The sequence below is a fragment of the Sapajus apella genome, unplaced genomic scaffold (genome assembly GCF_009761245.1).
Source record: "Sapajus apella isolate SASKATOON/1434 unplaced genomic scaffold, GSC_monkey_1.0 scaffold4, whole genome shotgun sequence".
NCBI lineage: Eukaryota > Metazoa > Chordata > Mammalia > Primates > Cebidae > Sapajus > Sapajus apella.
In genome coordinates, this window is record NW_022436944.1 from 52,630,590 (window position 1) to 52,643,350 (window position 12,761).

Here is a 12,761-nt window from a genome sequence, read left to right on the forward strand (position 1 = left end):
AACTGTAAATTGAGCTGCATGTCACCTGCCCTATTTCTTCAAAAGGTCCTCATAAAGACTGAATGAGATACTATATGCAAAATAACACATTAAAACCACTTTATGAATGTTATTATCCTTACTAAGCACCATCAAAGTTGAAGACAGGAACCTAGAAACCTCAGAGGACAAAAGATGTGTGAAAATAACCAGTTTTTCAGGATCCTACAATCTGGCTGGAGTGAGCTCTGGTCCCTGCGTCTCTCCTGCCTCATCTCTGTCCATTCCAACTCCAGACAGACTGAGGTACGTGTCACCAATTTCTGGAATTCTCCATTGTCTCTGCAGACCCTGGATCTTTGCAGACGCTGCTTTCCTTTGAGAAGCACTTTCTGCTCTCCCCATGCCTATCTTTTCTCCTTCTCTCATTCTTCATCTGGCTGAACTCTGGGAGGCTTTCCCTGACCAGCCTCTGCTCCACATCAAGTGTGAGACTGGATCCAGCACTCACAGCACTCTGAGCTCATCCCTGTCACTGTCTACCCCTCACAATACTGTACTGTTCATTAATAGGTCTGTGCGCTCCCTGAGGGTCAGGAAATGTGTCCTACACAGTTGCATGGGGTTTAGAGTAAGTATTGAATGAATATCTATTGGGTAAATGAAAAAAAAAAACCCACCCACTAAAATAGCTAAATGCTGAGGGGCTCACCCATTATACTAGAAGAGAAATAACCTGAAACCCTGGGGACTCCTTAATGGACACTTCTTGGGACACTTCCTGCTTTCAAAGGCCCCAGAAAAGAGTTCAGGTGGTCCACGACAGCTAAAGCAGTCTGTAAAAAGATCCCATTGCTTAGTAAAAATGAAAGGAAGTTGAAGTAATTGGACAGACTGCATGTCTTGATCAGAAATCAAATCAAAAGATTTCACCCAAAGATAAGAAACAAAGAAACCTCACTGGGCCGGGCGCGGTGGCTCAAGCCTGTAATCCCAGCACTTTGGGAGGCCGAGGCGGGTGGATCACGAGGTCAAGAGATCGAGACCATCCTGGTCAACGCGGTGAAACCCCGTCTCTACTAAAAATACAAAAAATTAGCTGGGCATGGTGACGCGTGCCTGTAATCCCAGCTACTCAGGAAGCTGAGGCAGGAGAATTGCCTGAACCCAGGAGGCGGAGGTTGCAGTGAGCCAAGATCGCACCATTGCACTCCAGCCTGGGTAACAAGAGCGAAACTCCGTCCCAAAAAAAAAAAAAGAAAGAAACCTCGCTGAGCTTTGTGTGCAGTGCCCATCACATTACACCTCCATAGACTCTGACTGGTGGAGGGTTCACACCATGGATTTCCTGCCTGTGTCCAGTTAATTCCCCTTCAGTTAATATCTGGTGAGACCACCAGGGGCCCAGCAATTTGCAAAAGAGACAAAGGGATTCAACTCACTAAACACAGACTAAATGAGCCATTTAGCCAATAGCCTCCTGTTCCTTATCAGTGGGGCCTTGGACTTCAATTCATGCTCGCTGGGCTTTCAGACCTTTAGTGGAATGGACAGAAATATACAGATTGGCGTGTGCTGCCGCATAGCACTGAGTGCACATGTGATGATTTTTTTTAAATGGCCACAAATTCTTTGTCATGTCTCCCTTCAAGGGATGGGGATCTGTTTCCTCACCTTGAATCTGGGCTTTGATTGCTTTGAGCAGTAGAGTACAGTGTTCTGATACTATGTGACTTCTGCATCTAGGTCTCAAAGGGCCATGGAGCTTCCACCTGCTTCTGTTACAGTGTTCACTCTCTGGAAGCTCCCTTCTGGAACACACCGTCAGAACCCAGCCACTGTGTTATAAGAAGCCCGAGTCACATGAAAAGACCACTTGCAGATGCTCTGTTCACTGTCCTAAGTGACCTTAAACTTCGAGTCATCCTGGCCCAAACATCAGGTGAGGGAAGGAATTGCCAGATGGGTCTGGTACCCAGCAGAAGCCCTGGAGTCACAGAACAAAGACAAGCCATCCTTGCTGGGTTGTCCAAATTCCTGATCCATAGAATCACATGCATAACAAAATAATTGCTTTATGCCACTTAAGCAGACTTATTGGTTTATCATGCAGCAACAGACGAGAGCACACACTGCAGCACATGATGATGAGAAATGCCCTTTGGGCAAGGAAGTCAATATGTGGCACTGGAAAGCTGCTTACGTTTTGAGAACAAGTGAACAGAATCTTTAAGGAAGCGGAGCACTGAAGAAGTCCACACTGGGGCCTTGAGGTCTAAATGCTGGATCTCGAGTCTTTCCTGAAGGCTCATGCTGCCCACCAGCAGTCTCTGGTTAAGGTTGGAGAGGCTTGGTGAATGATGCTCCTTCACCTTTTCTACAGGACCTCTTCCTCCCCTTCAGGTCTGGTCTGTGTCATGTTTTATACTAGACTGTCCCCTTCATCTTTGTGTCCTCAGCCAAGCACAGTGGCTGGTCAGGAGGAGAACCAAGTTGTTGAACTAAACACAAAGGGGTGCAGGGAAAGGATGGAGCATCCTAGGTGTCTTTTCTTCCCTCTTGCCCAAACATGATCAGTTACCTGCTTCTGTGGCAGAATATGAGAGAAAAAGACTCAAATTAGCATTTAGTAAGCAGTTACTACATGGCAAATGCTATACAAGGTACTTTTATGATGACCTCATTTAATTTTGAAACCCCAGAAGGTGGGCACCACATTTAGGAGAAGAAGAAGTTTGGACTTACACGATTCCCTTGCCTGAGGCCATACTGATGGAAAGTGATGGAGCAGGAACATGACCCTGGGGTTTCTGTACCCAAAGCCTGTCCTGTTGTATCTTAGGAGACGATACTGCTGGTTTGGGAGTGTGGAGGACTGCTGGTTTGGGGTGGGAGGCTTGCTCACATGTGGGAAAGCCCCTTGGGGTGTAAGTAGAGCAACCGTCTGGTGAGGAATCAGTTCAGAATCTTCATGGGCATTTACAGACAACCAGAAAGCTGCTGGGCATCCAGTTCTAACAAAGGTCAGGGCCAGTGGGCTGAAGGGCAAGGGACACTAGGGGAAGTCTTGCTCAGTCAGACCAACAGCAGGGGCCAAAACCCAGAAACCACCTGGCTGGACATCGGTGTGACTTTCCTTGCGGCCCATGAGCTGATGGTCTGCGCTGGCTGTGTGTGCTACCACAGACCAGTCAGAATCCCGCAACTGACTAAAAAGGTGATTTCAGAAAATGACTTCTTTTTCATAAAGGAGAGAAACAAAGACCACACAAGATCATCTCCTATTTGTGTCATTTGACAGAAGACACATTTCTTGTTGGGGAAACAATGAAAAAAACCCCTCAGATTAGCGCTAAACAATTTCATTCTGAATAAACTGGATTTACTGAGAAACAAAGATAAACAGACTCAGTGACGGATAAAGAAAGACATTAAACAGTCTAAGGTGGAGGAGTGAAAGAGCGGACAGGAGGAATGATACGTCTGGTAATTCTAAGTGTCATTCTTTTTTTTTTTTTTTTTTTGACACAGGGTCTGGCTCTGCCACCCAGGCTGGAGTGCAAGTGGTACAATTTCGGCTCACTGTAACCTGTGCCTCCCAGGCTCAAGTGATCTTCCTACCTCAGCCTCTTGAGTAGCTAGGACTACGGGCATGCACTACCACATCCAGCTAATTTTTGTGTATTTTCCTTTTTTTGAGATGGAGTCTTGCTCTTGTTGCCCATGCTGGTGTGCAGTGGTGCAATCTCAGCTCACTGAACTTCCGCCTCCTACGTTCAAGGGATTCTCCTGCCTCAGCCTCCTAAGTAGCTGGGATTACCGGTGCCTGCCACCAAGCCTGGCTAATTTTTGTATTTTTTAGTAGAGACAGGGTTTCACCATGTTGGCCAGGCTAATCTCAAACTCCTGACCTCAGGTGATCCACCCATCTCGGCCTCCCAAAGTGCCGGGATTACAGATGTGAGCCACCGCCCGGCCTGGTTTCTGTATTTTTGGTAGAGATGAGGTATTGCTATTTTGCCCAGCCTGGTCTGGAACTCCTGGGCTCAAGCAATCCACCCACCTCGGCCTCCCAAAGTGCTGAAATTACAGGTCTAAGTGTAATTCTCCCTCTTCATTACTCATTAGCTTCAAAAAAGATATTCTGAAATTGTTTGACAGTTCCTTAAACAGTTAAGTATAAATCACTATACGGCTAAACAATTCCACTCATAGGTAACCAACCAAGGGAAATGAAATGAATACGGATGACTACATAAAGAACTCTATATGGATGTTCATATCAGCATTCTTCATAATACTCAAAACTGGAAACAATTCAAATGCCCATGAGCTGGCAAATGGATTAACAAGATGTAGTACATCCGTATGATGGAATGCAACTCAGCAACACAGAGCAACACATTCCTGAACGTGCGTCCACATGGCCAAACCTCACGGTATGCGAGATGACACAGATCAGACACAAAAGACTATAGATACACTGTGAGGCCGGGCACAGTGGCTGAAAGATACATGTAATATGAAAGGTTTAGGTAGTAGGTAATAAAGGTGCTCCCCTTATTATTTTCCAAAGGTAGCATCCACAGAGTTCAATTTTAAATCTATTCATGGACAGACAGATCTGAAATAAGGTTATTCACAGAAATCAGGAATGGCTGAAGGCACATCTTATTTTAGGAAGAACACCGTGGCAGGCAAAATGTGTGCCCATGAGAGGCAGCACAGAGTTGGATGGGTTGAGCGGAGTGCAGACCCCAGGTGGTACCATCTATGTATTAAGATTTTGTTTTCCGGCCAGGCGCAGTGACTCACACCTGTAATCCCAGCACTTTGGGAGGCTGACATGGGCAGATCACCTAAGGTCTGCTGTTTGAGACCAGCCTAGCCAACATAGTGAAACCCCGTCTCTACTAAAAATACAAAAATTAGCTGGGCATGGTGATGCATGTCTGTAGTCCCAGCTACTCAGGAGGCTGAGGCAGGAGAATCGCTTGAGCCCGGCAGGCAGAGGTTGCAGTGAGCCAAGATCGCACCACTGCACTCTAGCCTGGGTGGCAGAGCCAGACCCTGTCTCAAAAAAAAAAAAAAAAAAAAAAAGAATCTGTTTTTCAAAAACTTCCTGGGTAACAGGAGGCACAGTGCTGCAGGTGGGAAAACCCACCCAAATTCCCTCACACTGATAAGACAAAACACTCTGGCTTTGGAGGGAGGCAGGCCAGGTTTGAAATCAACTCTGCCTCTTACCAAAGTCTTAACTCTTTTCAACTGTAAATGGGCTTATTGCTACTTACCTTACAGTGTAGCTCTGAGGACCAAATGAGTGACATATAAGGAAAGTGTACAAGCTGATGAGGTGACCACACCCCACTGCCCGTGCCTCCTAGATTCTCTGCTTGTCTCTAGGGCAGGAGAACTGCAATTTGCCAATATACATATGCTTTAAAGGAGTCATGTCACATTTCTTTCCAAAGCTTACCACTGTTTGGCCACGGTTCTTGAGCATCATCTTCTGTTTTTGGTAATTGTGGAGGAGGAATGAAATGAGGCTGTGGGTCCATGCAGCACCTGCTTCACCCTGTGGTCTGCCGGAACATCAAATGGTGCAGAACATTGAGAAAAAGGTACTATGTAAAAACGTTCTCAACTAAATTCCAGTGTTTGTAAAACACTATGCAGGGGGCCCATATATGCCGTCTGCAGCTGGCTCAGAGTTTAGACTCATCATTCAATCTCAAATATTTAATTTTTGTGTCTACGAGAGAGGGAAAAATATACCAAGAAAACGTTACAGATTGACATTAAAAAAAACCTTTCCTTTCTCCTTCCTTAAAGAAAAATTACAGGGCTGGGTGCAGTGGTTCTTAACTATAATCCCAGCACTTTGGGAGGTCAAGGCAGGAATTCAAGGCTGCAGTGAGCTACGATCATGCCACAGTACTTCAGCCTGGGCAACAGAGCAAGACCCAGCCTCAAAAAAAAATTACATATTCTCAGCATATAATTAAAAATACAGTTAAGAAAAAGCAAGCAGGCCAGGTGCGGGGGCTCACATCTGTAATCCCAGTGCTTTGGGAGGTTGAGGCAGGTGGATCATGAGACCAGGAGTTCAAGACCAGCCTGGCCAACATGGTAAAACCCCTTCTCTACTAAAAATACAAAAATTAACCTGGCATGGTGGAGGGTGCCTGTAATCCCAGATACTTGGAAGGCTGAGGCAGGAGAATTGCTTGAACCCCGGAGGCGGAAGTTGCAGTGAGCCGAGACTGAGCCACTGCACTCCAGCCTGGGAAACAGAGTGAGACTCTGTCTCAAAAAAAAAAAAAAAAAAGAAAAAAGCAAGCAATCTCTCAAATACTTACCATCCAGATAGAATTTTATGAACATTTTAAAGTTATTCCAAACCTTCCTTGTGCAACACAAGCCATGTATTAATATTCTATGTATGCAACATGTACCCAGACACTAGAGTCAGACTACCTGGAATCAAACCCTGTCTTGCCACATACATCTCTGAGGTCTGGTAAACCGGCAAGAAGACAGTATATTCCTCAGAGTTCTTGTGAGGGGCAGGTGAGTTAAACATACGCTCGGAACTGTGCATGGTGTAGAACAAGTCCTCAACAGATGAGAGCTACTGTTCCGTGTCAGGACAGAAATATCAGATATACCATGTCCTTTCATATCTGTGAGCATACACAGCATACACACATGTGCATGCCTGTCTACTGTGGATAGGCCTTTACTGTGTGAATATGTGAAGTTCTTATGTTGAAACACACAAAATGGGATCAAATTTAAAGTAATCTGTTTTTTCATGTATCAAAAAAAAATTGCATTTAAGTATAGATCTCTATGACCATTTTAGTGGCTAAAATACTATGCTTCTATGTAGATACTATGTACACTGTGTAACTGTTAATCTCTTAGGTAGTTTGCATAATTGTTTTGAACTGCGTTTATAGGTTACCTAGTCCAAAAGCAAGTCAAATAACGATCAGAAAGGCAGCAGTCCACAGATCAAACCAAGACTATTTTCCATCCTTTTGAACTCCAAGTTAGTGGTTTATTCAGCCCACTCAAGTCTAGTTATGATTTAAGTCAGACCATGCAATTTAATACCTGCACATTAAAAACAGTGACATCATCATTTGAAAACAAATTTTATTTAACAAAAAGGCAACATGATTCTTCCAAAATAAAAATCAGTATCACCTTTCAAGCTTCCATTCCAACTCTGCAGATACTATGTGCATTACGGAGCTGTCAGCTCCTCCCACGTCCCAGGTGGTCCCTGAGGGTGGGGCTTATGCACACCCTAATTCCTTTTCCAATTCCACATTCCAATCAGTGAAATGTGGCATGACAGGGAGGATCTGTGAGTAGGGTATGTTCAGGGTAGAATCCCTTAAAGTCGCAGGCTTTCATCATCATACATGGCCCAGCCATGAATCTTTCTTTTGGGGGTGGGGGCATGAGTCTTTATCAAACAGGTTTAGGAGGACGATCGTAGGTCAGAGATGAGCCAATAACTGGCCTGTCCACGAACTCCACAGCACACCGTTCTGGATCCTCACTGCTGCAGGGTGCCCGCTCCAGTTCCAGCACGGTGATGGTGTTTGGGGCCGAGGTCATCAGGATGTGCTGGGGCACAAACAAGGTCAACTGAGGGCCCCGGGCTGGCCAATAGCGACCAAGGTTAAAGCCATTAATCCACACCTGGCCCTGGAGAGAGAGACAGAAAACCATCAACCCCAGACTCACCGAAAGCCCTGAGGAAGGTGGGGGCCCTGATGTAGGGCAGGCCAGCAGCGAGGGAGGAAGAAATGACCCCAGGCGGGGCTGCCAGCCAGGCCCGTGCCAGCCTTGGTTTCAGCATCCTGCTGAGATCACTGGCCAAGGTGGGAAGAAGGTGGATTGGGGGATAACAAAGACTTGCCCCAAAGACCCACTCCTGCTTCAGGAGAATATGGGTTTCGTCCTTCTCATGGGCTTTGGCAGCCACAGAGGTTGGTGCCAGAGAACAGTTCATGAAGCTTCTCAATTTCATGCTGGTTCCCAGGTGTGGCCTCTCCCTGACTTTTCTGTACACAGAAGACAGCTGCTGAACTGCTTCCTTAAATAGCTCTTCTCCTTCTTTGTTCTCCCTTCCTAGAGGCAGGTCTTGATCACACTGTCTGCCGTACACCCCGCTGGGTGTACAGGGCACAGAAGACTCCAGGGCCTGCATCCTGAGGTCAGACAGGTACCAGGAGTGGTCCCCAAAACAAGCCCCCAAGAGGAATGTGGGGTTTGGGTGAGGGAGAGGAACAGGCTCACCCAGTTGGGTGTCTCTATTACTGCTATGTCTTTTTTTTTTTTTTTTTTTTGAGACGGAGTTTCGCTCTTGTTACCCAGGCTGGAGTGCAATGGCGATCTCGGCTCACCGCAACCTCCGCCTCCCAGGTTCAGGCAATTCTCCTGCCTCAGCCTCCTGAGTCGCTGGGATTACAGGCATGCGCCACCATGCCCAGCTAATTTTTTATATTTTTAGTAGAGACGGGGTTTCACCATGTTGACCAGGATGGTCTCGATCTCTTGACCTCGTGATCCACCCGCCTCAGCCTCCCAAAGTGCTGGGATTACAGGCTTGAGCCACCGTGCCTGGCTTGCTATGTCTTAATGATCCTTACAAGCACCCTCAGAGTTAGGGTGTGGACTCCATGTTTGGTTCAGGAGCAGAGGTGATGCTACAGGCTGCACAAACAGTTGTGTGAGTAGGGGAAGCTGCTTCCCATAACAAGACTGAATGTGCAGGAGAAACTCCTAAAAAACACAGACCATGTTTTCTGAACAGCCTCTCTGGATGTGCTAAGATTTGCTCAAAGGGGCCGGACGTGGTGGCTCACACCTATAATCCCAGCACTTTGGGAGGCTGAGGCGGGCAGATCACCTGAAGTCAGGAGTTCGAGACCATCCTGGCCAACTTGGTGAAACCTCGTCTCTATTAAAAATACAAAAATTAGCCAGCCGTGGTGGCACATGCCTGGAATCCCAGTTACTCAGGAGGCTGAGGCAGGAGAATCACTTGAACCTGGGGAGGCAGAGGTTGCAGAGAGCCGAGATCGCACCACTGCACTCTAGCCTGGGCGGTGACAGAGCGAGACTCTGTCTCAAAAAAAAAAAAAAAAAAAAAAAAAAACTGCTCAAAGCTCAAAGGCTAGGATCAACAGCTGGCTGAATAGATGGGACATTCTATTACAAAGAAAGACAGTGAAGGAGGGGAGATCACACACACACAAGAAAGAGAAAATCTGGGAGAAGAAAAGGAAAACATAAAGGGAGAAGGAGGAGGGAAGAGGAATGGAAGAAGGGAGGGAGGCAGGAAAGAAATCCTGACCTACAATGGCCCAAATATCCCAGGAGACAGCCTGGAGGAGGCCCAGCCACCATGACACCTGCTGAGCCCTAATCCTTATCATGTCCTGCAACACAATACTGCTGCCCACCCCAGAGCGCCTCAGTCTTCTTGTGTTTGGGGATTTTTCAGCCTCCAACTGTCCCCTTTATTTTAGATCCTTCTGAATTTCTTACCTGGGTTCATATCTGAGTCCTGCCACTTACTAGCTGTTTGACCTTGGGTGGGTCTCAAGTCAACTTTTCATACCAGTCATTGGGGACAATGATGACAGAAGGAACAGTGTGGGGTCTGTAAGTGGTAGCACTCCTTACATGATTAAAGTGAAAAGATACTGGCAGGATGTGGTGGCTCACACCTGTAATTCCAGCACTTTGGGAGGCCGAGGTGAGTGGATCACCTGAGGTCAGAAGTTCAAGACCAGCCTGACCAACATGGCAAAACCCTATCTCTACTAAAAAATACAAAAATTAGCTGGGCGCTGTGGTAGGCACCTGTAATCCCAGCTACTCGGGAGGCTGAAGCAGGAGAATCGCTTGAACCCAGGAGGCAGAGGTTGCAGTAAGCCGAGATTGCACCACTGCACTCCAGCCTGGGAGACAGAGCAAGACTCTGTCTCAAAAAAAAAAAAAAAAAAAAGAAAAAAAAAAGATGGTGTTCACATGAAGGGGATCTGTGATTAAAAACCACCTGTCTGTTGGATTAAGTCATTTAGAAAGAGGATGACAGTTTCACGGTTCTCAGAACTATTTCACTCTTGTTTTTACCCTGGGATATGTTATCTCAATCCATCCTAAAAGGCTTATACAATGACAGCTTTACCAGGTTTTTATCAGCTTAAAATCTGCCGGGGCCTTGTTTTTGCAGTATTAGAGAACAGCACACGTTACTTTTGTGGTCAAGGGGGACGACAGAGCAGCGGGAGGGCTTTGTGAGCAGCACCGAGGAATGGCACGTAACACACAGGCTTTGTGCTATGCTCGGGACACGGGCCAAGCCAACTCCTGACACAGCCGGAGAACAAAGTGGAGGTTTGGTCCTTTCTCACACCTCACGTTCCATTTCATAAGCATCCAAGAGGCGGGCCCTCACATCCCGGGTGCTGAACTGTGCACCTGGTAGGTAAGCTGGGAACTGTCTTCCCCGGATGGCTCTGGGTTAGTGTTGGTCAGAAGAGGACCTCGCTTGAGATTGGGAGGATGGAGGAGGGAAGCCGCAGCCATTGCTCTGGGGAGGTTATCGTGTTAGATGCAGGGATGGCTGGAACCAGGGTCCCTGGCGAGTTCCTGCTCGTGTGGTCTCCTCGGCTCCCCATTTAGCTTGTCCTAAACGCTAGCCCTGCTGACCACTAGTGGAGCAGCTTCACAGAGGTGACTCGGACACCTGGACTTGCTTCTCAGCCTCCTCCGACCACAGTGCCAGTGCTGCGGGAGGGCCGGTTCGTGTTTCCACCTCTGACTCTCCGGCCCCTCTTCAGGCTTTCACTTTCCCAGCTCCTCCCATAGATTAGCAAGGCCTGATTCCTGCCAGTGATACTCAGAGTGGCCCTACTTGCCAGGCTGAACCATGACGGACAGAACCCCACAGGGTGGAGCCTTGCCCAGTCAAATCCACCCACTCTTCCTTCTTATCCAAACATTGCTACCTATGTCCCCTTCCATCTCAGTGAGCTGTCAAGTGAACAGTGATGTGACCCTCTCCCACATGAACTACAGTCTTTTCACAGGCAGGGATGGTGCCTGCCCTGTTTCAGCACCGCTGGCCCAGTGCTGGGTGCAGCAGGTTCAGCAATGGCTGCTGAGTGAGTGAGTCTCTGCCTCCTTCAAGTACCCTGGGATACCATGCCAGGGATCTCAGAGCTACAAAACCTTAACACAGCAGTGGCAAGAAATTTTAAATGAAAAATGCAGCTATTTATTTTTTCCTTACATGTATGATCGATTTAAATGAGAAACTACCCGGGCCTCGAGTTCCTTTATGGGATTTTTCTGGCACTTGGTTTTTAATTCATAGATTTAATTCCTTTAGTAGGTACAAGTCTATTTCAGTTTTTCCATTTTCTTCTAGTGCCAATTTTGTTACTTATAGAAATTTTTTCCATTTCATCTGAATTTTCAAATTTTTGGCATGAAATTATACTCAAGATCCTCTTAGGTATATGCTAATGTCTTCCTGTTTTCATCCTTTATATTGATTAGTTTTGCCATCTTTTTTTTTTTTTTTTCCTCAGTCTTGCTTGGGTTTATTAATTTTTTTGCAAGAACAAACTTTTGGTTTTATTGGTTCTCCATCATACATTTGATTTTTTATGGTATCAGATTCTGGTATTAACTTCTTTTTTGTTTTTTGGGAGACACAGTCTCAGTCTGTTTCCCAGGCTGGAGTGCAGTGGTGCAATCCTGGTTCACTGCAGCCTCCACCTCCCAAGTTCAAGAGATTCTTATTCCTCAGCCTCCTGAATAGCTGGTAAGACAGGCATGCACCACCAAGCTCAGCTAATTTTTGTATTTTTGGTAGAGATGGGTTTTGCCATGTTGCCCAGGCTGGTCTCCAACTTCTGCCCTCAAGAGATCCACCAGCTCAGCCTCCCAAAGTGTTGGGATTACAGGTGTGAGCCACCAAGCCCAGCTTTTTTTTTTTTTTTTTCCTTTTTGAGGCAAGGACTTAATCCAGACACCCAGGCTAGAGTGCAGTGGCACATCATGGCTTATTGCAGCCTCAACCTCCCACACCGCTAGGACTACAGGCATGTCCCACCATGCCTGGCTAATTATTATATATTTTTTAGACATGGGGTTTCTCCATGTTGCCCAGGCTGGTTCCAAACTCCTGGGCTCAAGTGATCTTCCCATCTCAGCCTCCCAAAGTGCTGGGATTACAGGTGTGAGGCACCATGCCCAGCGACGCACATGTTTCTTACAGGAGGGGAAGGCTAGGAATGGAATTGCTGGGTCATGGGATATGCATGTGTCCAACTTTAGTGGATATGATAAAGAGTGGCTACTTTTTAAAAAAGTGTAAAGGAGGAATTGAATTTTGACATTTAATTAATTTAAACGTAACTACATGTGGTTAAAAATGAACATTCTTGTAAAGAATAAGCCAGGCGCGGTGGCTCAAGCCTGTAATCCCAGCACTTTGGGAGGCCGAGGCGGGTGGATCACGAGGTCAACAGATCGAGACCATCCTGGTCAACATGGTGAAACCCCGTCTCTACTAAAAATACAAAAAATTAGCTGGGCCTGGTGGTGCGTGTCTGTAATCCCAGCTACTCAGGAGGCTGAGGCAGGAGAATTGCCTGAACCCAGGAGGCGGAGGTTGCGGTGAGCCGAGGTCGCGCCATTGTACTCCAGCCTGGGTAACATGAGTGAAACTCCGTCTCAAA

At 46.7% G+C, this 12,761-nt stretch overlaps 1 protein-coding gene across 4 annotated transcripts in view; it reads right to left on the reverse strand.

Moving 5' to 3' along the window:
* Nucleotides 1–1,544: 1,544 nt before the first annotated feature.
* The window catches only part of GLB1 (galactosidase beta 1), a 95,560-nt gene continuing 84,343 nt past the window's right edge, over nt 1,545–12,761 (reverse strand). For 2 of the 4 annotated variants that reach the window (XM_032268844.1, XM_032268835.1), the window contains one exon: nt 7,023–7,704. In XM_032268844.1, the coding sequence (XP_032124735.1) occupies nt 7,465–7,704 (240 nt within the window). In that variant the 3' untranslated portion in view covers nt 7,023–7,464. Of the gene's footprint in view, nt 2,567–5,273; nt 5,568–7,022; nt 7,705–12,761 lie in introns of those variants that run through there. The other 2 variants (XR_004265549.1, XR_004265548.1) reach the window with 2 other exon arrangements.